This window comes from Hydractinia symbiolongicarpus, chromosome 4 (assembly GCF_029227915.1).
Source record: "Hydractinia symbiolongicarpus strain clone_291-10 chromosome 4, HSymV2.1, whole genome shotgun sequence".
Taxonomy (NCBI): Eukaryota; Metazoa; Cnidaria; class Hydrozoa; order Anthoathecata; family Hydractiniidae; genus Hydractinia; species Hydractinia symbiolongicarpus.
The window spans coordinates 15,298,967-15,326,721 of record NC_079878.1 but is presented as its reverse complement, the minus strand read 5'-3'; the positions used below and the strand labels follow the sequence as shown (position 1 = coordinate 15,326,721).

Below are 27,755 nucleotides of genomic sequence, written 5' to 3'. Positions count from 1 at the left end.
GCAACAATAGAAATTTGTGGCGTAAATATTTGTGACAGTGAAATTTCAAATAATTTAATGGAGCAGATGGTAAGACTCTACCTTAGAGTTCGGGCTTTTTCACTAGCAAAAGATGTGACAAACATAAATTGTCCACAAAGATTAAAAAATCGAAGAGTTTACGCGAAAGTATTGCAAAAGCCACAAATAAACCTGATGTTATTGATTAAGTAGTTTTTTATTGTGGATGACTTTCTAAACATTTTCTGTATATATTTGATACTGTATATATGAAATATATACAGTACTTTTTTGGCTTTCGTTTTTGTAAGGGCTCGTCGTCAACTTTACGCCATGAGACACGTCGTTTTTGTTTATGTCGGTCTTTAGTATTTCCAGTAACAGGCACTACTGATCTCTGCATCCGAATTGTGTTGGAGTTGTAACCAAACTGGTAAAGGCTTGGATTGTCGTTTCTGCGACCTAAACTTCTTTGTCTGCCAAAATACTCCTCCAACACATCTTGATTAAATCGTTCTGTCAAAACGAATGGCATTCCCTGTTCAAGCAGGTATTTTGTAGCTTCAATAACAGAGTAAACTGTCATTTGTAAACCGAAATGACTGAAATTTCCTTGCCTATTAACAATACTACTTTTCCAATCACTTAAATATTTCAAAAAAACACTCTCCAGCCACAAAAATCTTTCGTCATTAACATTTCGGTATGGTTGTAAAAATGGTTTCCTCTTGGTTATTCCTTCAAGTTGATTGCGAACATTTAAACAATCAAAAAATTTGCATACAAAATGTAGCAGTACCATGTGTTTCAGGTGGGTAGTATGCCTTTAAAACATTTGCAACACTAGCACTTAAAATTTGTGCAGCTAGGTGGACACTCATGACTTAATATGGGTTAAGCTGAACATGTTCAAGACTTAATTTGGGCAATGTTTTTAATCCACTGGAAAGTTCATCATTAACAACTTTGACAAAATGTGACCAAATTATTTGTAAACCATTGTTCCACAAGCTACGAGTTCCTCTACCATCACCTAAATACAAACTATGTAAAAATCACACTATTAAGACATGACTGCAAAAAAATATACGTGAAAAGGTATAGGTAGGGAAGGTATGGAAGTATTTAATACACTATTTTAAGAGGTTAAGTATGTTTTTATATAAATTCTCAAAGTTTGAAACTCACCAGAATGAAATACACAATTTCTTGCAGTTTTCATTAAATGCGGTGCATCTGCAAAAAACCAGATATATCTGTGTGGTGCAAAAACATTTAGTGATCGATGAGCAACATCGCAATCCAATTTGTCATCCATAGCACTATGCATCCTATAGAATTTTCAATTTGGGGATGCGCCATCTGACACAGCAGCTATAACTGAAAGCTGACAGGTCAATTCTAAGATGGATACTGCTTCCCAGAATTTGGCATAAGTTGGTAGGATGTGATGCCTTTTGTACCAAAGTAGGCAAATGCAAACTTGAGATCACATGCTAAACCTCTTACATAAAACACTAAAGCATGTGTCGACAATTGATCTGTGGTGTCAAAAGTAGAGAAGTTACGTTCCGGATCACCAAGACCAACGTAACCAATAAGTTCTCCAGAATGCTTATTAAAAACCAGATTTTCCTGAATTTTTATTTCGTCAAAAGATAGCACTATATATCTTTGAGACCCAGTGAGTGGTTGAACTGTTTTGATTAGTTTTTGCACAACATTAAATCCAGCTTTTGGGCGAATCGCATTTTTGTAGTCGCGTAAAGTCCTTCTACTAGGTAATACTATACCTGGGAATCCCTGAGTTCATCATACGCTGATGCTGATTTGGAGGCAAGTGAAAGGCAAAATCGTATGATCATTGGATGGTATTTTTGACCATGAACCTTTCCACTAAACGATTTCACTTGTTGTTCCCAAAATGTTTTCATGAATGGAGACACTGTGTCCGAATTTGCGTTCATTAATGCTTTAATATCAGTACTTAAATCTTCATCAAGTAAAACACCAAGTGACTTTCTTTCTTCATTTTTTCAATTTGTGTCTTTAATTGTATACACTCCTTCCTTTGTTGCTGCAGAGCTAGCTTTACCTTATTAGGGTGAGTTGAACATAAAGGAGCATTTAATTTTGCTGGTATGTTAATGTTACACAACTTTCTCTTTGCATCACTATGAAATTTTTTGACAAATATGTCACAAAACATACAACACAATTTATCACAACCTTCCTTTAAAATACAACAATCTTTAGATCTTTTATATACCTTTGATTGTACTGGATTGATTCAACATCTACACCATTACATAATTGGTAAGTTGTGATTTCTTTAATTAAATTTGATATAGTCACTTTCCTTACTAACCTGAGATGCTTTTTGTAAAGGTCGTGATTTCCTGGAAGTATCCATCCAAATATTAATAAAGTGAAACCTATACTTTCATCGATAATAACTTCATATTTTGGTATGGTAAATTGTGGCGTAAAATATTTATATACACTTTTATGCTCTAAAAATATAGTTTGCCAGCCATTCATTTTTAACCTATCCACTTTCATGTTGAAATCAACTAAACTTTTGTAAACTAAATCTTCACTTTTCTTCATTGGAATCGGACTTTTAATGATAACTCTTCTTTCGGGTGACTTTAAATTTTCGTGTGACTTTTTAGGAAGATTGATTGTTGGTAAGGCTCCTTAACTTTAAAGTTTTTTTGCCAGATTCTAAAAAAAAATTAATATATACATGAGAGAAAAAGAAAGAGAGAGAGAGAGAGAGAGCTAAACCTAGCTAGCTAGCTAGATTTGTTTTCATTGTTTGTTGATTAATAAGCACAAAACTAAAAGCAAGACCCGATAACCCAATACGATATTTAAACGACCGCAATTATGTTTGAATACAAACCTTACAGACGCGTAAAAAATCAATAATACTGCTGGTCTGTATTATAAACTTTTACTCACTGGTTCTTTCAATATCTTCTGTGGCGAAGTGTTTCTCACGTATGTAAACCCTTCCTGATTCCATCCTTTCCTTTAAAGTTTTATCAACTGCACGATATGTAGATAATTTTTCTAACAATTTCTTTCTCCAGTCTTGATAAAAATCATTCTTTCTTTTCGGTATTTGAAATATACCAACGTCACTGTAGCTGGCTCGTCTTGTGGTGCCACAGTCAGGAAATGCACAATTAGCCCCTGGCATTTTTGCAGTTAATTCACAGTCAAATTTGATTTGATTTTAAAGATAATTGATTGATGTCACCATATATACTTAATTACAACAACTTTATTGATAGTTTAGATGAAACGATTAGGTCGGTCGCTAGCTAATTGCTTTCTGTTGTGAACTGTCGCTTGGCGTGCGTGCATCTACTTTGGTCACGTGACCATTTAAACTTTATACAAAGAGTTAAAACAATACGCTTCCAGACCAGAGTTTTCTTCTATAGACTTTGATTTAACAGTTCATTTTATGTCAATTTTTGCACTAAATTTGCAACACAAAATACAAATTCTAAATACTTCCTATGGTTTTCCTCAAAAGTTTAATCAAAATATAAAAGGATGAGAGGTGAACGACAAAATCAAAGTTTGCAGAATTTAATTATTTTGGTATATGTATGTCTATTGATATATGCCCTTTATAACAATATTACAATCAAAAATGTGAAAAAGAAAAACAGTTTGCAACAAAACCAGTTATTCTGATGATATTGCATACACTTTTTTTCCACAAAAGTGTAAAAAAAGAATGGTTGTAGGAAATACTTCTGATTCAACAAAAATCAGTATTTGCATCTTGTACTCATTAAATATTACCCAAAATTTCAAAAAACTGCGACTTGGAACGCATCAAATTTAAAAATGGAGAGGGATCAGTCATTTCGGTATGTTGTAAAGAGTCCTGCCCGGTAAGAATTTATACAAAATATAAAAAAAACACAAGTTTTTTCGGTGTTGTACTCCCTCAAAAAAGTTGAAACTTTTCTTAATCAATACAAAATGTCATAAAGAAAAACGTTTTAGTCAGAACATCTAGAACAACAAAAATCACTACACTTAAAGTACCAGAATTACTACATGTTAAATAAAAATCGTTTCGTCATATTGCATGTAACTGATGTATATAACTTTATTATTAACTACATTATTTGCATACACAAAATGTGAAAAATACATTATTTGCTTAAAAACAGTCCTTAAACTCTTCTTAAATATTATGTAATACTTTTTTAAAAGTTGTTGAGGCTTGTTAATTTAAGCCTAAAATGTCAAGCGAAATAACTTACAGTCACATTCTTAGTAAAGACCACGAAGATAATAACACTACGGTAGCTAACTTACATGTAAAAAGCAACATAGAACTGAAGCTAACATAAGCTAGCTACAGCAACTAATAGCTGGTCAGTTGAATATAAACCGGAGACTTAGCTAGGTATAAAGAACATGGCTACATAATTATAATATTCGAGCTAGCTAGCTAGCTATTAGGTTGTTGGTGGTGTGGTTGGCTTTATGATGCTAGCTAACAAACATGTCTTGCATCAATAATATCATCAAAACTGAAAAAAACATAAACAAAACTTACAGAAACCTTTCTATACTTCATTTATATACCATGCCCCTTTTTAAATGCTTTTGTAAAGATTTATTTTGAAGGAAAGAGTAGAAAATGCTTAAAAAGAACAGCCATCTTTTTTGCAAACACAATTTCCGTTACTTTGTGCTAGAACTTCATTTAACAAACCACACAAAACTCGCGGCTTTTCACGACAAAGAAGACATATATTTTACAGCAACATCAAAGATTTTTTTCGGCAACATCAAACGAAAATGAGGATATCCACCATGACCGTCACATACACTTCGTATTATTATAAGAGATTTTTTTTGTTCAGCTTGTTCGTTGCTATTGCAATTGAGGCAGCCAATAAACTTGGTCGTTCCACTAATGACTTCCAGCAACAAAAACACGAGGCTAAGTACCAGGTGGATTATGGACATTTTATTTTTCTCTTTCTCTTAAAAATTATCGTTAGCTCCAACAAACTGTAACTTAATTTGATACTTTCTTGTTTAGAAAAAATCATTAAAAAAAAAAGCCGCTACTGTTCTTCACACGTTTGCAAATAGTTTCTTTGGTACTGCAAGGGTGAGCATAAATCATTAATTTGATCTGTTTTAAACAAGCTTAAAATAAACTCGAAATTTGTTGTTATTGTTTGGCTCCGCTTTTAATTTAACGCTTTTAGCCTAGTTATTAAAGATACTGAGATCAGCTTTTGTTCACTTAAACACTGTGGCTTATCTCTTGTTGTAATTCTCTTTAGACTGAAGATATCTCACAAAGAAACGAACTAACTCAAGCAATGACCGGAGTGAAGAGGAAACGCGTGTCGACCGCGTTTATTGTGGTAAATTATTCAGGTTTTTTTTTGTTTTGTTTGTTTTGTAGCGTACCTTTTATTTCCATTTTTCGCGTTTCAGAGACAACCAAACAGCGCGTCAAAAAAGAAAATTTCTGTAGTTCAATTTCAGAATCCTGTGCTGGCTACATTACAAGACGAGCAATACCAAGAAAAGGTGTGTTGTCACTATTTTAACATGATACCAATAAATTACTATAGCAAGAAAGAGAAGTGTATTATGCTGTTGAAAACGGAACATTTTTGTGATACTAAGGTTGTAGGTTCTTTAATAACAAAGTGCACATTAAGGTGAGGAAATTTTACGGGGAAAATTATTTTAGGATTGTACTAAAACTTAATTTATAACAATGTGTACATTTATATAAAATATGACAGTCAAATGACAGTATGTCCTCAAATCGCCGAATCCAAGTAGTCCAAAAAAATTGTACGTCTTTTTCCGCTTGGGAATTTTTAATCCTACGAAAATGTCTTCCTTTCAAATGTGTATTGGTGCGTGTTTCTAATATCTAATCCAAGAAGATAAGTGGTCAAACTTATGCACGTTACTCTTCAGTTGGAGTATTTTTAATTCTAAGTTTTATTCTTTTTATTGGTTGTTAAGATAAAAGAAGAAACACACAGTGTTGCATCAGAAGTCGATCTGGAAGGAGTCCCAAAACTTACCGCTCAAGAAAAGGTAAAAATTATTTTTGTGGATGTCTTCCTGTATTTTTGTTTTTGTAGATGTCTGCCTGTGTTTTTGTTTTTGTGGATGTCTGCCTGTGTTTGTGGATGTCTTCCTGTGTTTGTGGATGTCTTCCTGTATTTTTGTTTTTGTAGATGTCTGCCTGTGTTTTTGTTATTGTGGATGTCTGCTTGTGTTTTTGTTTTTGTGGATGTCTTCCTGTGTTTTTGTTTTTGTAGATGTCTGCCTGTATTTTTTTATTGTGGATGTCTGCCTGTGTTTTTGTTTTTGTGGATGTCTTCCTGTATTTTTGTTTTTGTGGATGTCTTCCTGTATTTTTGTTTTTGTGGATCCCGTGTTTTTGTTTTGTGTAGATCAACTCATCGAAGCCTTGCAACTACTAGGTTGGTTAATAATTTAATTTGTCCAGAGTGAATCTTCTTAAAGTTTAAAAATAACAAATTTCTTAGCGCAAACAAAACATTATAAATCGAATGAAAAAGCGGAAAAAACAACATAAGAAAAGGCGTGTGGAGGAGGAGATTGAAATTGTGAAAGAAGTCGAGCAGGAGAAGAAAGAGGCAGAACTCAACAGAAGTATAGCACGGGCGAACACGAAAGCTCAGTGTCGTGTTGTTGCTGCTTTTAAAGCCACGCATGCGAGACAGTTAGGCGTCAATGTGGGTGATACAGTGAACATACTAGAGGATGTAAGTCTGTTAATAGTGTGTACATAATCAGTGAATGAAGCGTCAGCGAATTCTGCAAAATTTAATCCCTGCAAATAACCTAAAAATTTTCGACTGCAAAACTAAGGCGCTTGGTTTACGGTGTGATTTTTTTTTGTGCGCATGTAATATGATTTTGTTGCACAAAACAGCTTCTCGTCGCGCCGCATATGCAACAAAATGCGTACAACAATATTTAAATCCCCTCTAAAGAGGAAAAATTATATGACTTTTTTGATATGCCTTTTAGGATAGATGTCATAACATAGTATATAATATTAATAATCCAAATACGCTAGAGAAATATGTGTAAAATCTATTAGACATAAAAAAATATTTAAAATTCAAGCAAAAGCTTTTCGATATATTCATATCATCGTCAGTGCTATACAATAAAATGTTATCTACGTTCATATCGACACTTATTTAAAAAACTAAACAATGAGTAATCTTAAAAAAACTACACAATGGGTAATCTCAATAATTACTCTATAATTATCGATGGGTAATCTTGACAATTTACAATAATTGCTGAATCACGTAATACCATTTCTAAATAGATGCAAAACTATTGTATCTATTTGATTATTCAATGATGGTTTTTTAATTGCTATTATTTATTGAAGCTTCAAGTTTTTTCTCTCACGGGTGTTCAAAGTGGCGGAAAACAATACTCTCCATAAAAAAACATGGCCGGTTACTTTGTAAATGTTTTGAAGGTTCAGAATTTGCCAATAGGTTGTGTTCTTTCCAACTTACTTCTACATTTCGCGCTGTTTCACCAATATCCGTTTCACTAATATACGTTTTACCACAGCTACAATTACCTTGGTAGATCTTACACGATGGGTTGGGATATTTACTCTTAAGATTAAAGACACTTCAAACTTTTCGGGTGTTCCATTTTATACATAAAGTGTACTTATTTCCGGTGAATTCATGAAATTTCTGAATGAATTTCTTTGATATATCTTCATTCTTTTCACAATATGATACGCTACAGGTGACGAGGGTTTTTGGTGTCTCTTCATAAGAATAAGTTGGAATAAGTGAAGCATCATCTTTCTCCTCAAATCGCCGGATGACGCTTTCCGTAAATCTGATCGGATATCCAGCTTTTTTAAATTTTTGACTGGTCTCAGTTAATTCGTTGTCGAAATCCGAAGCAATGTTTTTGGCTCTATTCAAATCTTAGTTGATGGCATTTCTCTTATACATCTTTGGATCTTTATTGACAGCCGGTGTCTGGGTAGTTTCTTATCACTTCGTTATACCGATGTATTAATGCCGTCTTTTTCGTACGATATTTTGGTATCTAGGAACTTTACTGAAGCTATTTCGACTGTAAAGCTGATGTTTTTATGGTAATTGTTCAACCTTTGGAAAAATTCGTCGGTTTTTCTTTCTGGCGTCTACTGATGGAATCATCAAGAAATCGTTTGTAGAATTTTTGATTATTTGGGATCACCACGTCATTTTCTAATTTTTTCATGAATATTTTCGCAAAGATCGCCGATAGTGGGCTAATTTTATTGTATAGCACTGACGATGATATGAATATATCGAAAAGCTTTTGCTTGAATTTTAAATATTTGTTTTGTCTAATAGAGTTTACACCACAGTATATAAAATCTTTTGGATATATGGGGAAAAAAAGTTGGACACTCTAGGTTAGTTTTTCTGAAAGTTCCTACAAAATCAAGTGGTTTTTGGGCCGTCCTGCCCAAATGCGACACCTTGTGGTGAATTACCTCTTTTAAAACATTCTCAACTTTATCGCTGCAAAAGGGTTATTATATAGATAGAGACATTTAGATTTTTTGTTACAAAATATGATAAAAAAAAATTTCCGCTTGTGTTTCTTTCTGCATATATCGTAGCTGTCTGTTTGTTTTTTGTTGTTTCTGCGTTTTTGATTAGTTAAGCGCTGAGGCCACGGTGTGATTTTTTTCATGCGCATGCACAACGATTTTGTTGCATTGTACGCGCGAGCAAACTTGCACCATGGCTCTAGGCACATTTCTTATTTTTATTTTTTTATGCAATGCAGCAAAATCTACGAAAAAACTTGTTGCACGAAATCAAATTAATTTGATTTTATGCAACAACTTTCTTTAGTGCTGCATGCACATTGCAGCAAAATTTTTAAAATGCTGTACGATGGCACATTGACAAGTTCAAGATGCGCATTACGCAACCAATGTAATTACGAATTTGAGATCAGCCGTCCGTCCCTATATTAACAACCGTATTTTGTTTGTCGACAAGCAGCGGGTTCATGCCGCGACGAGTGAATTCCCTTAAATTTTTATATTGTTATCAGAAAAAGTTTTAAATATATAATTACATAACTCGACAGTCTTTCATGACAATATAGCATGTCATATGTGCTTATTCTTTAGGTTGATGACTGGATACATGGGGAGTTGGATGGAAGAATAGGATGGATTCCAGGTGAATTTTATTTGTTTACATTAGTAATAACGTCTTAGCGTAAAATTTAAACTTCTCTATATTTTTCAGCATCTCATGTGATAATCATGCGCAAACAGGAATCAAGTCTGACATCATTAAACAGAAATCCTATCATTATTCCAAGCTTCGATCTACCACCAGTAAGTTCAATCAAATGTACTTTTGTTTGTTTCATTGCGTTTATTAAATTGTCAAATCCACTCTCTTTTTTTATGATCGTTTTCTTTGCCTAGAAAGAGTTAACTCGCCAACTAAGTAACTACTCGGACACTCCATATAACAGGTAAGTTGTTGTCGCAATAGTTGATCAACATGACTCGAATTTTTGAAAACGTTGTTACGACGGCATTGTGTAAATATAGGCGTCGTTACAACAGTTTTAGGTTGATAGCGACGTGAGTGAAAAGTATGAAATGCTTGTTGTAACAACGGCAAATAGATATCAATCGTAGTTACTACAGGTATGAACGCTGTTGCAGAGGTTTCAAGTAAATATCAACCGTTGCTACCACAGAAAGTATAATCGGTGTTGCGAAGGTTTCAAGTAGACATCAACCGTTGCTACGAAAACTTATCAGAGGTTTAGTCGATATTACCCGTTGTTACGACAGTTACCGAGAATATAAGCTGTTTATTACGATGGTGTCAAGTGGATATCATTTGGTATTTCGACGGATTTAAATAGTTAAATCATGTAAATGTTCGGTTGCGCGATTTTTAATTTTACCCAAAAAGATGTTTAGTTGAGCCTTTCTAATAAAACTTTATAGCTACATTATTTTCTTTTTTTCTTTTAGCAATCCCAAGCATCGTGTAAGTAACACTACCAAGGATGCGTTAGTTTTTATGTTGTTAGAATATCTGAGTAACCATAGTAATAGACCTATTTCCATATTCATTTGGTTCCGCGAAAAATGCATGCGAAAATGCAGAATAACATGAAAACGAGATTAGTTATGAGCAAATTTCGGGATGCTGGTTGTTTACATGCATGTTTGAAGAATGTATCAACAAAATGTTGGCTTTTATAGCTTTAACTGGCCGTTTCACATAATCGTAGTTAACACAGTTATATAGAGGGTTTTGGTAGTTGTAGTGTGACAGAAAAGTTAAAATATTGCAGATTTTAAGGGCGTGTCTCTCAGTATATGTCAGCAAGCTAGCCAGCTAAACCTCCAAAACATAGCCACGTTTTTAGAATGAGATCTGAATACATTTTTATTTTACCGTTCTATGTAAGTTTAAAACTCAATATACAGTTTACTAACGCTCAGTGGTACTTCATATTATTCTGATCATTTAAAAAAATTCAAATTAACTTGCTGGTAGCAAGTTAAAAAGTAGCCAGCCGCTAAAAGCTAAAACCCTGGAAAAACATATTGTGAATATCATTTTGAGCTCTCCATTCCCCAAAAATCAATATTGAAATATGCTTGACTGATGCTAACAGAAGTACTCCAGAAACGTGGAGTGCTAAAGAAAAGTGACATTGACTTCGGGGGAAAGGGGAGTGGCAGTAAAGAGATTTTAACATCAAGAATAATAAAAAGGCTGGATTTTCTTATAGTATTTTCACAAGTATTTTTTGCAGGTTTGTTGCTATAGCTTAACTGCATGAGTAATCAATAAATCATTTTTCAACATTTGTTGCGTAAAATGGTTTTTAAAGTTAATATTTTCAAACTATCGGCTGTTGTGATTATGTAACTGTCACTACTCTCGCATATTGTCAATAATCGTACATTTGCATCAAGCATTGTGATGGTTAACTTTATTACTTACAGTTTGTAAGTAATGTGAATTGATAGAGCTTAGAGCTTACCATAAATCTTCATATATAGAAAAAGTAAAGTTTTTTTTCAATGACACCCTATTTTTTTAGGTTTTTATCAAAAAAAAAATAATAATAATAATATACTTTTTCTTAAGAATGTCGGATTTCAGCTGTAAACGTGCTTAATTTTGTCAAAATCTCAGTCTCTATGAAATCTTAAAATTAATCTTGCAGAATTGTCCAAATTGTTTTTACAGAGAATAATCTCGATGAAATTTTTTCAAAATGTCGATTTGTGAAAATATAAAACCAAAAATTTTGTTTTTGACTTCACAAAAAATTTCACAAAAAATTTCACATTGTTTTCACTTATTAAAGTCAAAGTTCGACATGACAAGTATTTTGTGGACAAAATTTTACAGAAACTTTTTTTTTTCTAGGCAGTACGTCAGTAACCATTTTGTGTTTTTTTCAAACAATTTTTAATTTGTTTTGTGAAGTGATCCTCTCAAGGAAAAATTTCAATTTTATTTGCCTGAAAAATTACCAAGATGGTAACTCTCTGAATACAAAATTTAAAAATTAGGATATCATCCCTTTTGTTAACCTTAGTTTCACTTAAAACCACAGTCAGTAAGCCTGGCTAATGTTACTTTCACAGATGTTTAAAAAATAAGGTACATTCAATAACTGGAGACACGGGATATATACCAGCAGCATCACCAATTTTGGTAAATAGCTTGAAATTTCACGGTTGTTTGGAACAAGTCAGCAGCCAGCCAACTAGCCTAGCTACTTATATCATATTCAGAGCTAGCTATTACCTAGCTCATTTAACACCAAGAATAATAATAAAAAGCATTATAACGGCCCATTGAAGCATGCTATTATCTCATATTATCACCAATTGTTAATAACAATCTGTATGACAAATTAATTTTGCACATATTGCTAGTAAACAAACCATATCTGTATTTTGGTATGTATATTCCAAGGAACGAAAATGGATATGGAAATAGGTCTATTGTTAAAAAAGGGAATAAAAATAATGCATATCCTGTTGAAACTGCATGTAAAAAGAGTTAACATTCAGTTTAATGTATCACAGAAGAAACATGTCAAAAAACAATTAAAAGTGAAAGAGCATTGGAATGAAACATAATGTATTGAAAACTTTTAGATCAAATTGAAGAGAGCAGGAGATTGGACACGTGATATTCTTGGTGACATCACTGTTATGAATGCTGAAGAGGTTTGTCTTTATTTTGGATATAGTAAACTCTTTATCTCGAATACTCTCGATGTGAGACACCTATCTGCAACACGGTTATTCTCTCCCTGTCAAGTCCTGTCCTTTGCAATTTTTTTTTCTTTTTTTTTATGGCAGATAAGTGTTTTTAATTGTTTTTTAATTCAATATACAATTTGAAGTTATTCTTTTATTCACTCATATTGTATTGTATTTTCCAAAGATGAGAGAATTAAACAAAGTCATGCGAGCTGACATTAGAGCTCCTTCATACAGACGGAAGGTAAGTACTCTTGTCATTCGAAAAAGGATATATAAATCGTAAAAAAAAATTATTATCAGTATTTTTCTGATTATTAAGAGTTGTGGTTTCCATTTTTTTACTCTTTTGGCGAATTTTATCTTGCATCGCTTGATTCAATTAGTCCAAATATAATTCATTTGTTTTCTTTTTTAGGTTCCAACAAAAGAACAAAGGTGTGTTTGCCTGAACATTGCCATCAAAAAAAGTATAAACCACTCTCTTCGAAAAAAAATTTTCATTTCTTCATGTACGCATTAGATGACAATATTACCATTTTGGCGCGCAATTAATTAGAATAAATTAACATCGTTATTATCGTGTGTTTCAACTGCATATTTTCTTGTTGTTAGAAGTCTTACTAAACAATGTTTGTGTTCTTCGTAGGGACTACAGTGCAGTTTTTGAAGAGACCGTATTCAGTGAAACAGGTAAGAAACATGAAAATATGTTTTCCACGATCACATTTAATCGAATAGGTAAATAAACTTGTTATAAACTTGTTAGGCTATACAAATATATTATGTCAAGGAGGGAGAATAGTCACAGGGAGGACACAACATGAGATCGATTATGGCTTTTATTTTGACGTGTATAGCTTGTTGTTTTTAATAATAAGAACCTGTTAATGGAGCAAACTTGTTAAGAAATAATTATCATGAATTTTTGGAACTGGTATAAAGCCACAGGTTTTTAAGGTCGTATCTCGGTTTAGCAAAAGTATACGAGTGTATATTTTATAAATATTATACAGATCAAATCTTTTAGTATTTTATTAAATCACACGTACGGAATAGTGTGATATGTTGGTTTACCCTTCCCTTTCATCGAAACGGTGGCGAAGTTCAGGACATTCTTCTTACACTGGATTCGCGTCGTTTAATTGCGTCTGTCAATGGACTCAGCATAGTCGCTTCACACACAGTTTTTTATTCCAGCACGTCGTCGATTTAGCTTTTTCTTCGCCAGTTACAGAAATATCAAAGTTGGAGGGAACTAGGACTTTTTCTTCACCTTCTTGTTGCTTTGCTTCTTGCTTGTGTTCTTTGTTTTCTGTAGCTGGATACAGCTGTAATTTTTTTTTCTCTTTTCTCTTTCTCTATCTTCGGTGTTAGAACTAAAACCAACACTATATATATATATATATATATATATATATATATATATATATATATATATATATATATATATATATATATATATATATATATATATATATATATATATATATATATATATATATATACCTACCGCGATCTCACGGCTATACATGAGCGAGTTGTTTGTGCGTGAAAATTCGTATTGATTAAGCATAATTTTAATCGATAAGCAATAGATTCGAGGTTTTATTTCAAAGTGCTCTGCTGGGGATAAGAATGAAGATTTTTGTCACATAAAATTTTCCATCACGTCGAAGTTTTGTCGCCTGTCTATGATAAATTAAAAATTGATATATAGTCAATATATATATTCGCTTTTTTGATATGAGAGAAGACGGGGTCTCCTGTTATTTCAAAAAATGCGAAAATCCCTGCAAACGAGGGTGTCTGTTTTTAAATCAAAATCCTAGCTTGTTTTACATCTTCCTCTTTAAAATTTGGTAAATCAGTGCCATTGGAACCGTGTGTGTGATTTTAAACCAACCGTGGTTTCTCGTTTTTTTGATTCGTAGCATCCAAAAACCATTGGCAGCCAGTACAATTGGCCGAAAAAAGACATGGTGAATCAAGTAGTTCACTGGATGGAAAGGAAAAGTTTTCAAATTTACAGGTTTGTAAACCGTGACAAAAGTTCTTGGGTCCAAAAAAATTGTCCTTGTTTTTCTGTCATATTTTTTAATTTCATTATTTACAGTTTTTAAAGGCACTTTAACATGAAATTTGATTGGCGTTTAGCACGAAACCTACCGTTGCATCAGTTCGCGCATTTGCGCAAGAAAGTTTGTCCGTTCGCAAAATTTCGTACATGAACAACGCGTAAAACGTTTTGTGCGAAAGTTAATAAGAATAAAAATTATTTTTAACCACCAAATTTTATTGATTTTTCCTTTTAGTTGTGAGGGAATTTAAACTTGTATGAAAATTAATACTCGCGAAATATGTTCATATTGCTATTGCCCGGAAAATAATACGTGCGAAATGGATTTTTTTTTTCACCGCGCGAGAACTAATACGCGCGAAAATTAGTATGGATAAGCATAGAGATATCTCTATGGAATAAAAGAGTTTTAAATTTGTAGGCCAAAGTACTCACAGTTTTTAAAATTGGCTGAAGTGGGTTTTTTAGTAAAAGGTTTTTGTACTTCATGTTTCTTTTAAATTAATTTGTCTTTACCTTATTTTTTTAGCTTAAAGTATCAGTTGACCCTGTTGCTACCCCGTCGCCACCAGACTCTCCAATACGCAAAGAAGACACAGTGGAGAGACTTCGGCCCTCGAATTTACCCAAGTTGCCGGTAAAACTGAACAAGAGCAGCACACCACCTGAGTGGATAAAGAAATTCGCTTTATCTAACAATGTATTAATCGACAACGATGCAAAAATAGGGGAGCCTAATAAGTACGAATGTTAAGCTTAAAAATTTCGAATATTTTTTGAAACTCATATTTTCAAGTTGTAAGGAACGCCACAAGTTGTATTTTCTGCTGTTATCTTCCCTCCTCTAAAAGTAAATAAATAAATACGATGGTCCTGAAGGGTCAGCTGCTACGCGCATTTATTTTATGCAACGCGCATTTATTTTTTTGCAACGCGCATTTTTTTTGTAACGCAAATTTATTTTTGCAACGCGCATTTTCTTTTGCTACGAGCATTTTATATATTTTTTATATATTTTTTTTGCTACGCACTTTTTTTTCACGTAAAAATTTTTTTGTTATAAAGATGCAAAATAACTTATCAACATACAACGTTTTCTATCTTGGGAGAAACAATATATTTATGTCATTTCGCCATGCTGCAATGTTAAGATGGCGGATATACACGAAGCAGTTCATAGATATTTTGAAGATGGTCTGACATACACTGAAATCTTGGAGTTCCTTCGAGTTAGTCACAATTGTGACATAAGCGCTATCACTTTGAAAAGATGATTCCGCAAGAAAGGTATGAGAAGACGTCCTTTGCATGATATGAAGTGCTAGGAAGGATGTAGTGAAAGCTGTTGCAGATGAATTGAGTGGTAGTGGATCGAACATAGGTTATAGAAGGATTCATAAATCATTACCATCGAAGGGATGCTTTTGTAGGCGAGAAGACGTAAGACAAATTATAAAACATTTAGATCCAGATGGAGTTGAACTGAGAAGAAGGCGTAGATTACACCGTCGAAAATATATGTTGCAAATGGCCCAAACTTTGTATGGCACATAGATGGCGACGACAAACTGAAGCCGTTTGATTTCGGCAACCATGGGTTATTGATGGCTTTTCCAGAAAGTTGAAATGGTTAGAGGTAGCAACAAGAAACAAAATGCCAGAGAACATCTACGCATAATCAACGAATCGAGTCATTTTGGTCGATACTGCAAAGGGATCGTATAGGTTGGTGACATCCCCCCCCCCCTGATTACTCAGTTGGATTTTCGCAGTTCGCCCTGACACTGGCAAGAGATAGCAACAGGAATACAGCAAGCACTGTATGGGAGGCTTTACACCTGTACTTATTTCTCGTGGAAAAGATCGAAGAATATTCATAAAACTAGTTGTATATAAAGTTTTATATTTAAAAAAAAATACATAATAAAATCATAACATGTATCTTCTGCTACACTTTATTTAAAAGCATGCTTTAAATATAATAATAATACCCTTCCGGCCATCATTGACAGTCATGTAGCATTCATCTTTATGCTCCATGAAAAAATTTGAGCCATTGTTATGAAAATTCTCTTGCTCTTTCTAAAACTTTTTTAAATGTTATGCCACCACCACATGGAATATCCATAACCTTGAGCCCCCACCTTCTCTTTGTCTAACCGTCTTATAGCTTACTTCCAGCATCAAAACGTTCTTTGTTTTCAAAAGCTTTAAAGAACTCTTGTTTTTACCACTCCTTACTTTGTTCAGAAGATTCGTCATTCTTCTCTCAGTCTCTTGCTTTTTTTTATTTACCCTTGTTGTTAGCAGCAACAGTAGTAGTAGTAACAGCACCGCTACTGGGGTTGGAATGACCTTTGACACATGTATCTCTATCTCTGTTATATCGCTCTATTTCTTCTCGAATGGTTTTTTTATCCATCTTGTCTTGTCAAGCAAGCACACAAAGAGAGCCTAACACACACTACTGCCTCGCTTTCTCTGTTCCTTAGTTTTGTTTTAATTAAATTTAAAATGGTGGCTATGTGGCGGACTTAAAAAAGTGCTTTTTTAAAGAAAAAAAAAGCGCGTTGCATTTTTTTAAAAAAAGCGCGTTACATTAATACACGCGCGTAACAATCAAATAGAAAAGCGCGTTGCATTTTTAAGCCGTGAAACATTTTAAAAAACCTTTAACATTTTTAAAAAAGCGCGTAGCAGATAAAAAAGCGCAATACAGTGACCCTTGGGGTCCATCACATGTTTGTCATGCCCATATACAAAACTTACACCTCTTCACCGCACTTTTATTTTAATCACTTGTACCTTTAGCCCGGAACATCGACCGTCGAGCTATTCAAGCGTCACATCGGTTGCACTAGCTAGTGTATCAAAAGAAAGAGATAGTGTTAGCATACAAGCGCAAGTGAGTTTGAAAAGAAAAAGAAATTCAGCGACTCGTCGTTCAGTCCTAGCAAATGCGTGTAACCTACGAAAACGTAGTTCCCCAACTGTTTCGCCTGAAAAAGAAGCCCGTGAAGAATCATCCACAGTAGAACGAAGTTCGGTGGATGTATCTTGTGAACAACGGGCGTGCAATGATGTGCAATTGACGGCAAAAATATGGGGTGATTTGAGCACATTGAAAATGCCGCCTACTAACAATGCGATGAAGGAGGAAGAGATGAGGAGAATACTTGTCAGCAAGCAATACGAACAGCAGAATGTCAACAATGTCACGGCGGATTCACAGAATATCACCATTCTATCTGTTACCAGCAATGATCTGGTTTGAGCGTTGGCTTTTGTTTCTACTCTACTAGGTTTGTTATTAGACATGCGCAGTGCGGACAGTTTAATTTTACTGTATTGTGAGTAATATAGGAGTTTCAAGCGTGAAGTTTAAATTCACGCAATCCGAAAATATTCCTTCGCGCACAAGGAGATGTCGTACTATAAATTTATTTTCTGTGTAGCAGTTTTTAAATAATCTTTAAAAAAAACATTAACGCTTCCCTATATAAGATATCAGTTTATAAAAAGTTAAAAAGAATACTGTATTCCCGTAATAAGCGCCCGCTAATAAACATCCCCATCAATAAGCGCCCTTATTAGAGGAAATATGGTGGTTAGGAACTTTGGAACATAAAAGTAAAAATTTTGTTTAAGAAACTTTATAAATTTCAACCGACAAAATTTTTAATTTTTAATTTTTTAAAAACACCAAAAATCAGTCGTAATGCATATTGTAGTTTTATTTAAGACTTTGATAAATTTCGCGATTCGAAAAAAGGTTGAATTTGTTGATTTAAATATTTTCTCGCGTGGCTACGTTCGAGAATTTATGGCGTAAAAATCATTTATGTAAATATTAGATGATTTTAGATATATATTTATAAACAGATATTTTTGTGAAGCATATTTTTATTTATTTTACCGTGATTTTTAATGAGATGTATATTTTAAGTAATATATACATATTTTATAGTTGCTACTATTTATTGTTTATATATCCGTTCACCCCCTATGTCTCCTGTTAACGTTCTTTTTAAAGCTCCATAACATCCAAACCTTTAAAAATTTTAGTTCATTAACTAAATTTGTTTTTTTATTAAGTTACTAGTCGATAAGGCCCCTGGAAAAATCCACTTAGGCAGGATAACAGAGAAAAACAACCGTCATTTAAATTTTGATGACGTCAGCAGAGACATGTCAGAACACAAAATTTTTTTTTTAGAAATGTGTATGCCTGTTGCCTTTATCGTATAGATCTTGAAACGCTGATCAAGAAAATGTATAGGATCGTGTACTTCTGACAAACGGATGCAGAGATATTAGGGTTTAAAGGTTTTTTATGACGTCATTAACCCGTCCATTCCGAAACGGATTTGGTGACCCAGGTTTGGAAAACTTACCCAAATTGGTCCTAGGTGGTCCCTAGTTACCCACGCAGGAGATGACGTCAGTTATTTCCACCCGTTTCCAAGTTATTAAGCCTTAAATTTAAAAGTGCAATGCAATGGCTTCACTAATCGTAATATACTTTCCTTTGACGTCAATATTGCTTTAACGTCAAAGTTTGCTAATTTACAGAACAAATTTATAGGCGATGTTTTATAGACTTTATCAAAAAAATTTTATCCACTTTGCAAAAGTCACAGACAAAAGCTCCGTATTATTATAAGAGACTAGTCGATAAGGCCCGTGGAAAAATCCACTTAGGCAGGATAACAGAGAAAAGCAACCATCATTTAAATTTTGCAGACATCAGCAGAGACCTGTGAAAACCCAAAAAAAAAATTTCAGAAATATGTATACCTGTTGACTTCATCGTATAGATCTTGAAGTGCTGATTAAGAAAATGTATAGGATCATGTATCTTTGACAAACGGTTGCAGAGATATCAAGGTTTAAAGGTTTTTTGATGACGTCATCAAACCGTCCATTCCGAAACGGATTCGGGGACCCAGGTTTGAAAAACTTACCCAAATTGGTCCCAGGTTGTCCCTAGTTACCCACGCGGTGAAAAAACATTGACGTCGCCACCTCGTTTCCAAGTTATTTGGCCTCAAAGTTTTAAGTGCATTGTAATGGCTTCACTAATCTTAATTAACTTTTTACGTCAATACTATTTTATCGGTAAAGTTTGGTAAATTACAGAACAATTTTATAGGCGATGTTTTATAGAATTTGTTAAAGAAAATTTTGAAGAATGTAATCCACTTTGCAAAAGTGACAGACAGACACACGGAATTAGCGTATTATTATAGAGATGGAGTAATCTTACTTAGGCAGAAGAACAATGCAAAAATAGGTTGTTTTAGTTTTTTGCTGACGTCAGCAGTGCAAATATTATTATATTTATTATTTATTTATTATAGAGATTTCGTTGCTTTCATTAAATTAGTGTGACCACACCTAAAATTTTGAAGTAGCCTAAAGGCGGGTTTCCACTCAAACGAAGGTGGTCGAATCGATCGCATCGATGATTCTAAAACAAGAAGCCCGATGGTTTGAAGATTTCCGCCATCAGCATCTCTATAATAATACGCTAATTCCGTGTGTCTGTCTGTCACTTTTGCAAAGTGGATTACATTCTTCAAAATTTTCTTTAACAAATTCTATAAAACATCGCCTATAAAATTGTTCTGTAATTTACCAAACTTTACCGATAAAATAGTATTGACGTAAAAGGAAAGTTAATTAAGATTAGTGAAGCCATTACAATGCACTTAAAACTTTGAGGCCAAATAACTTGGAAACGAGGTGGCGACGTCAATGTTTTTTCACCGCGTGGGTAACTAGGGACAACCTGGGACCAATTTGGGTAAGTTTTTCAAACCTGGGTCCCCGAATCCGTTTCGGAATGGACGGTTTGATGACGTCATCAAAAAACCTTTAAACCTTGATATCTCTGCAACCTTTTGTCAAAGATACATGATCCTATACATTTTATTAATCAGCACTTCAAGATCTATACGATGAAGTCAACAGGTATACATATTTCTGAAAATTTTTTTTTGGGTTTTCACAGGTCTCTGCTGATGTCTGCAAAATTTAAATGATGGTTGCTTTTCTCTGTTATCCTGCCTAAGTGGATTTTTCCACGGGCCTTATCGACTAGTAGATAATAAGCATATAGTGCGAGACTATCCTCAGAGAACAAAAGCGCCATGCCTGTTATCTGCAATGCAATCAAAGTTTAACAAGTTTAAAATTAAAAATGAAAACAATAAAGTAAACCCAACGTAAATATCTGTCGTTCTGAAATTGACTGGACGTAGCCCTTCTAAAAGATTCCGTAAACATCATGTTAGAGAAAGTCTAAGCCTGACTGCGTCATGATCACTGAAATATACATTTTTGACGAGCGTATCAATTTCAAAGGTGTTTAGAACATTCTTATGGATATAGATGTGGTCAATAAGTGAACCGGATATATGAGTTGGAGAGGTTACAACCTGTTTACATTCATTGAGAAAATCAAGGAAATAGTTTTTGTCACTAAATGCATTTACATTAAAATCTCCGAGTATAACATCAGCGATTTCGTCTCCCAAAAAATGTTGAATAAGGTATAATGAATCATCTCGATTAAGTGAATTTTTACGATATAGAAGTAGAAAACTAACAGCCTTCTTTTGAAACCTTTTCTTCGTCATTTTAAAAAATATTGCACCTGGAATTTTTACAATATCCAGACAATGCTATAGTTTCATTATAACCAACTAAAAGACTAGAAAACCTATCCACATTGTTGTTTGGAATTAAAGTAAAGTAATCTAGTTTTGTGTCGCAGTATGACTTAAATGGTATCTGAGTTTCTGTTAGGCATAATAAATCACTTTCCATGAGAACGCGATCGGACTTAATATCATTTTTATGTTTGTTGTAGAATCTTGTATTAAGCAAAGTTACTATGATTGAATTTTCACTAATTACGCCAGTATCTTTTGATGTCAATTTTGAGTGTTCTCGCATATAATTGTATTGTTCGGTTGCTCGTGTGTCTGATTTAATAGCTGATCTGGAAAATGTCCCCGTTAAGTATAAACCCTCTAAGCTCGTGACTCGACTCAATGCTACATAGATCTGTCCTGCGTGAAAGCTCTTTCGGATTTACGGTACTTTTTGTTTAGATCCAGTTTTCTCTTTCTACGAACGGAAAGCATAATGTTATCAGTTATCTGTTCAGTTGTCAGTATTTTAAAATATTGAGTTTCAAGACACCTTCCTTGACTAGGGGACACTTATATTTCGCGTATGTAGTTTTCAACTTCTTGTAATGAATCAAATTTTAAAAGGACTGATACCACATTCTGTTATTTGTCCAAAACTATTTCGGCTATGAGGATCAAATAAATAAATTTGTGGGTGGCCTCAATTTATAGCAAAACTAACGCCGCTTATAATGCCCAAAATTCCTGTCCTTTATCGCAATGTGATGAAATATGAAATGTACGTAAAGTAGTGCTATTATCTATAACAATATGAGAAATATTTTCTAAACTTTGTATTTGTATGACCTCGTTTTCAACAGTCAAACTATTTGGGAGGTCACTTGCACTTAAGTACTGGTTTGTGTAACCTAGGCTCGTGTACAACTGTGTTCTTTCGCAGAGGATATGATCAAGATCACCTGAGTCCCAAAATGAAACCTTTTCAATAGCCAACCAAATGATCGGAAACAGGGAATTACACAAACATTGTGTGCCAATAAAAGCTCCAAGCCTGACATCCCTTTGATGAAAAGATCCCTGTACCGACTTTAAAACAGAAGGCACAGGATTAGTTTCAACATCACCGGAAAGTAAAAGAACCATACAGCAGCAGTTTCTATACGCGTGGTTCACAATAGCAGTGGAGACGTGTGACCAAGAAAAACAACCTTTAAAAACTAGAGAATCCTCTGTCATATTATTTAATAACCACATAGTTTCAGCGGGCTTAATAATTTCAGTAAGTTCACCAGTAAGTTTACCAATAAGTAACCAAAAAACCAAATAAATCTGAATATCTGATTGTCTAAATATCTGATTGTCTAAATATCTAGCTTTTATACTCTGTCGAGTTTCTTCTTTTTTATACTATGTCAAGTGTTGGTTGTGAATGCCGAACCTAAAAATAGGAAAAACTGTTTCATTGCGTGCATAATTTCTTCATGGCTAAATATTTATGCGGCGATTTTATATTCTTAAAAATCGCTGCACACACAAATTTGAATTCCTTGTAATTTTTATTTCATTGGCAAGACATGTTTAAATTCACATGTTTGCGGGATTAGATAGAATACCAAGACCACACGGTATTCTATCTAATCTGGCGGACATGAGATGAGTTGTGGGGTACATGATGTGATTTTCAGTTTTGCCATCCACACGCATCACATAGGCAAAATATATTAACAACATAAAAAAATCAAGTTAAAAAGTAGAAATTTGTTCAAACTTGCACTTAAAGGGGACTCAGAAAAGCATAAGAAATAAAAAAAAACTTACTTTACTTGTTTTTCTTATTTAAAATTGTTGTACAAGCCTTCGCATACTCAATTTTTTTCTCATAAAAAAACAGACAGGCGCGATTTCATTTAGGACTGGACCCGATTATAAGTAATGACATCACATCGTGCAGAAAGTTTAAGCGACCGCAGAGAACGTTCATGTTAAGACCTATATCTTACATTAAATCGCTTTTTGTATGTAATTTATGTTTAAATCTTTAAGAAATGGTTAGTTGCTCTGCGTTTCGATGTACCAATCAATTAGAGAAGCGTAAAGTAAGCTTTCACAAAATCCCGTCTGTGAAAAAGAAAGAACTCAAAAATGGCTAAACAAAATACGTAGTGCAGGTGATCTACCAAGCGATCAAGTTTTATATTTGGTTAGCGCACTTCACTGATAGTTCTTTTAAAAGAGATCTCCAGGAAATAAACTTCCATATTAAAATATTGCCACTTTGTAAAAATGCCATTTCAGTTAGTGAACGCGATCAAAGTTTCTCATTTCTTCTCATTTTATTATTTATACTTATATCCACACAACACAACTAAATAACGTTTTGTACATTTTTATATTAAATAAAAGAACATTAAACCAATTTCCAATAAAACACAAACAAAAAAGTTTTCTAGTAACACATGTATCTTTCGTAGCGCTCAAGTTTCTATTCTTCGCTCCGATGTGACGTCACGGTTCGCGCGATTTTTCGCTACCATTATGAATTAGGGGAAAACATTACGGCATTACTTCAGTTTTCAAGCCAGTAACTAGGGTTTCTTGTTTATAGAGTAGATAAAACTTCAAAAAGAAAAGAAATGTCATATGATTACAGTGATTCACTGCCTGCAGAAGCTGCCAAACGTTATCAAGAGAAACTACAAACGCTTGGTAAATATTTTTTTTAAGTTTTCATGGCACAAACAACCATAATAAACTGAACTGACATGGCTAATTACTGTTTTCGTTTTAGGCCTTGAAAAATGCCCTTACAAGCTCCCTGCTGACGATTGGATTGACGATCCGACTGAGTGGCCAAGTTTGACCTATCACCACCTATATCACTACTTGATAAAAACACCAAGTAAGTACAGTCGACGCTCGTTATCTCGTACTCCCAAGGGACCGAAAGAAAAGTTCGAGATAGCGAGCGTTCGAGATAGCGGAGGTTCGACATAACGAGCGTATTTCATAAAAAGTTCGAGATAACGAGTTTTTCGAAATTTTTTGAAATTTTCAGAAAAGGGCAAGGGTCAGTAGTTCGGTCATAAGTATCTGTGGGCAAGCTTTTAAAATTAAAATTCACCTGAATTAAGGGTACTTGAAGGAACTGTTTGGTCAAGAAAGGGAAATGGATAATAAAGAAAACAGCATTTTGCGTACATGTATACTTATTGTTGATTACAATTACATACATTATTTTTGATCGAAAAAGCTCAAAATACTAGTTTGCTTCTTGTTTTTCATTTCACTTTTAAGAAACAAATCTTCAAAGCGAAGCAGGAGGCGTTGCATGTCATTTACATCATCAGTGAATAGACAAGCATTTTGTAAAGTCTCCACTGCAGTGTTTATTTCTGATTTTGTTGGCTTGCTTACTGGCTCATCAAACACCTCGATGACATCGGCATTTTCATCATGCTCCTCGTCATTCTCATCTGTACTTGGCCGTACCGACTCAAGGATTTCTTCATCAGTCACGGGATTTTCGATTGTGGTCAAATCTTGGTCAATATCGACAACATCACGGGCCGAGAGATCAGCAGGAATAATGGTATCGTCAATGGCACGCAGTTGTGTGAGATCTTTCTCCAGTTGTTTAAATGGATCATCAATATCATCAGTTGCATTCTGTTGAGCTTTCTTGGAAATCTTTGATTTCTTGAAGCAATTTACGATGGTTTCTTTCTTCACTTTGTCCCACGACGAAACAAGTATTTGAAGAGCACGCAGAATTGAAACTTTTGGAAGATCTTTGCCTTTTTCTAGGTTTTGAATCATCATGTTGACCAATTTTTGGCGATAAAGAGACTTAAGACATCTTATGACACCTTGGTTCCACCTCCATCGGCTGTGACACAGAAGTTGTATTTGGAGGTAAGAAAATCAATTTAATGTTGGACAGTCCACCAACATCAGGGTGAGCGGGACAATTATCGATGATCAAGACTATCTTTCGACCTTCTTTTAGAAACATTGCATTGATTTCTCGCACCCACTCTTCAAAAAGAGAGCTGTCCATCCAACTCTTCTTCTGCGCTCTGTACCTGCAGGGCAGGGATGTTACATTTTTGAAGCACCTTGGTTTCTTCGATTTACCAATCACAAACATTGGTAGTTTATCTCCGACAGCATTGGCAGCTGCAAGCCCGGTAATTCGGACTTTGCTATTTTTACCCCCAGAGCATTTTTCGGATTTGTAGTGATACGTTTTATTTGGCAAGCATTGGTAGAAGAGACCGAATTCGTCGGCATTGTAAATATCTTCTAGTTTGTAGTTAGTTAATAATGTTGGTAAAGTGGTTTCAAACCAAGATGCTATCATATCAGGTTGAACAGAATTGCTTTCACCAACGACCGTCTTGAACGTTACATTGTGCCTGAAATAGAAAATAAAACAAATACCGACTTGTATAAAAGATTTATTGTTAACCTGTTCGTGCATTTTTTCGAATACGAATGTTCGAATTTCAATTCGAATGTTTTTAAAAATTCTTGTGTGAACACCCTGTGAACATTATCATTATTACTTGTGCATGGCAACAAGGAAAAGCAAACCAGGAGAAAAAAGAGAAGATGGATCTTGCAAAAATGATAATTGATCAAAATTTAATCAATGTTGTAATGATAAAAGAATTTGAATTGGCTTCACATGTTAAGGGGTTCCACGTTTATAAAGCATTGTGGACTCCAAAAAATGGGGAGACTTTACAATGCGAAGGAGAGCCTAATAATCCCGTTGACAAATATGCTGTGTGTGTCAAGAAAGAAAACAAGATAGTTGGACATTTACCACTTGGAAAATCTGGAAAATTTGCTAAAACAATATTTTATTTCCTCAGAGCTGATGAATTAAGCTCGTGCAAAGTAACTGTGACTGGAAAACCAGTTAATTTGGGAGATGGTGAAGGCATGCAAGTGCCATGCAATTTGACATTTATTGGAACGGAAAAGTGCATCGAGATACTCAAGAAACATATTTAGTTTATGTTAGTCTTTTTAAGATTTTAATATCAAAATAAAACCAATTCGAAAAAAAGAGATTTAATATTCTTACCTTTTTTTCCATTTACCAAGCCAACCGTCTGAAGCTTTGAAATCTTCTACTCCAAGCTCCTGTGCATAGCTTTTAGCTTTCTTCTTTAGTATTGTCCCATCGATTGGTATGTTTTTGCTTCGTTGTGAAACAAACCATTTGAACACGACAAAATCTATTTCTGAGAATTTACCATCTCTGATCTTTCTTTTCTTGCTCGAAGATTTTTCGAGAGCAGAAAAAAGTTTTTCCTTATTGGCTAGCCAAGTTAATATTGTGTTTTTAGGCACCCCGTACTTTTTAGCGATATCTTTATTTGGAATACCTTTTTCCAATTCTTTTAATGCTTGGCATTTTTCTGCCAAAGTTTTTACAACGAGCTTTTTTTTCGGTGGCATTCTGACAAAGGAAATCACGAAAAAAACATTGCAAAATCTACCTGTTTTACAATGGAATGTCTTCTTTTTATTGCAACATTTTGTGACTTTAAAACAAGCAGTGCAAGGTCTTCTTTTTTCAAAATTCCTCTTCAAGAGTTCGAGATAACGAGCGTAAATCAGTCCAAGGGACTGAGAAAAAAGTTCGAGATAGTGAAAGTTCGAGATAACGGAGGTTCGAGATACCGAACGTTTTTTTGCCTACTGTTGCTTACAGAACTCAAGGGACCGAAGAAAAAGTTCGAGATAGAGAAAGTTCGAGATAACGGAGGTTCGAGATAATGAGCGTCGACTGTATATACATATGACCCTGAATGATCTCCCCCCCCCCCTTGTTCTATCTCATCCATGACACAGCCAGTGTAATGTTGACTTTCCATTTGTAGGAATTTTCACACCCGAAGCAATGGAAAACTACAAAGCTTTAGAGGCTTACAAATTTTTCCATGATGGCTGGGTTCAAACAATCAAACATGTGAAAGCCACTGGAATGGTATGGATCCTCTCCTGATGCCCCAACATCATGTGACTGTTGTGGTTTCGGTGTGTTGGAAGTAAAGTGTCCATATAGTTTGAAAGAGAAATCGTTGAAAAAAGAAATTTATTCTGGAAAGTTTTATATTACATATGATGTAAACAATGGGTATACTTTGAAAAATAATCATACTTATTACTACCAAGTTCAACTAGAAATATTTACAACAGCTGTCAAGTGGTGTGACTTTATGGTCTGGACACCAACTGAATTTATAATAATAAGAATATCAAAAGATGAAGAATTTGAGAAAAATGTCATTCCATCGTGTGATTCATTTTGGAAAAACATTATCCTTATTGAATTGATGACACGAAAAAGTGAAAACACCGAGATTGACACCGCTGAATCGCCTGCTGTTAATACTCCTACCACTAAAAAGCTTTACTGTATATGTAAAACTGATGATCCAACAGGAGAAATGGTTGCATGCGATAGCTGTGATGAATGGTTCCATCCCACATGTTTAAAATTGAAAAAATTGCCTACTCGGAAAATATGGTATTGTATAGACTGTAGGAAATTGAAAAAGAGAAAAAAAGACACATAATGCAAATATGATGAAGATTTATGATGTATGTATGTGATATACAAAAAGTATTTCAG

The 27,755-nt window shown here is 34.2% G+C and overlaps 4 protein-coding genes across 12 annotated transcripts in view; 1 reads left to right on the top strand and 3 right to left on the bottom strand.

Annotated features, from left to right (window-relative positions):
• Window positions 1-18,420, top strand: part of LOC130641552 (uncharacterized) — a 34,170-nt gene extending 15,750 nt beyond the window's left edge. For 6 of the 9 annotated variants that reach the window (XM_057448392.1, XM_057448396.1, XM_057448394.1 and 3 more), the window contains 17 exons: window positions 4,905-4,995; window positions 5,087-5,158; window positions 5,337-5,420; window positions 5,494-5,589; window positions 6,040-6,114; window positions 6,573-6,812; window positions 9,233-9,284; window positions 9,354-9,445; window positions 9,539-9,588; window positions 10,103-10,118; window positions 12,260-12,331; window positions 12,552-12,611; window positions 12,786-12,805; window positions 13,017-13,060; window positions 14,302-14,399; window positions 14,977-15,188; window positions 17,259-18,420. In XM_057448392.1, coding sequence (XP_057304375.1) covers window positions 4,905-4,995; window positions 5,087-5,158; window positions 5,337-5,420; window positions 5,494-5,589; window positions 6,040-6,114; window positions 6,573-6,812; window positions 9,233-9,284; window positions 9,354-9,445; window positions 9,539-9,588; window positions 10,103-10,118; window positions 12,260-12,331; window positions 12,552-12,611; window positions 12,786-12,805; window positions 13,017-13,060; window positions 14,302-14,399; window positions 14,977-15,188; window positions 17,259-17,721 — 1,837 coding nt within the window. In that variant the 3' untranslated portion in view covers window positions 17,722-18,420. Of the gene's footprint in view, window positions 1-4,904; window positions 4,996-5,086; window positions 5,159-5,336; window positions 5,421-5,493; window positions 5,590-6,039; window positions 6,115-6,572; window positions 6,813-9,232; window positions 9,285-9,353; window positions 9,446-9,538; window positions 9,589-10,102; window positions 10,119-12,259; window positions 12,332-12,551; window positions 12,612-12,785; window positions 12,806-13,016; window positions 13,061-14,301; window positions 14,400-14,976; window positions 15,189-17,258 lie in introns of those variants that run through there. The other 3 variants (XM_057448393.1, XM_057448399.1, XM_057448400.1) reach the window with 3 other exon arrangements.
• Window positions 18,421-24,337: 5,917 nt separating this feature from the next.
• On the bottom strand, window positions 24,338-24,922 carry LOC130642269 (uncharacterized). Its single transcript, XM_057449359.1, has one exon. The coding sequence runs from the start codon at window positions 24,920-24,922 to the stop codon at window positions 24,338-24,340; it is 585 nt and encodes a 194-aa protein (XP_057305342.1).
• A 31-nt stretch (window positions 24,923-24,953) lies between these two features.
• LOC130642268 (tigger transposable element-derived protein 6-like) lies at window positions 24,954-25,586 on the bottom strand. Its single transcript, XM_057449358.1, has one exon. The coding sequence runs from the start codon at window positions 25,584-25,586 to the stop codon at window positions 24,954-24,956; it is 633 nt and encodes a 210-aa protein (XP_057305341.1).
• A 608-nt stretch (window positions 25,587-26,194) lies between these two features.
• Window positions 26,195-27,331, bottom strand: LOC130641550 (tigger transposable element-derived protein 2-like). The gene has a single exon (XM_057448390.1). It carries the CDS (start codon window positions 26,573-26,575, stop codon window positions 26,195-26,197), a length of 381 nt encoding a protein of 126 aa, XP_057304373.1. The 5' UTR covers window positions 26,576-27,331.
• Window positions 27,332-27,755: the final 424 nt, after the last annotated feature.

Coding starts and splice junctions, on each gene's coding strand:
- LOC130642269 (XM_057449359.1), bottom strand. CDS start 24,922: ATGATTCAAAACCTAGAAAAAGGCAAAGATCTTCCAAAAGTTTCAATT.
- LOC130642268 (XM_057449358.1), bottom strand. CDS start 25,586: ATGCACGAACAGGTTAACAATAAATCTTTTATACAAGTCGGTATTTGT.
- LOC130641550 (XM_057448390.1), bottom strand. CDS start 26,575: ATGCCACCGAAAAAAAAGCTCGTTGTAAAAACTTTGGCAGAAAAATGC.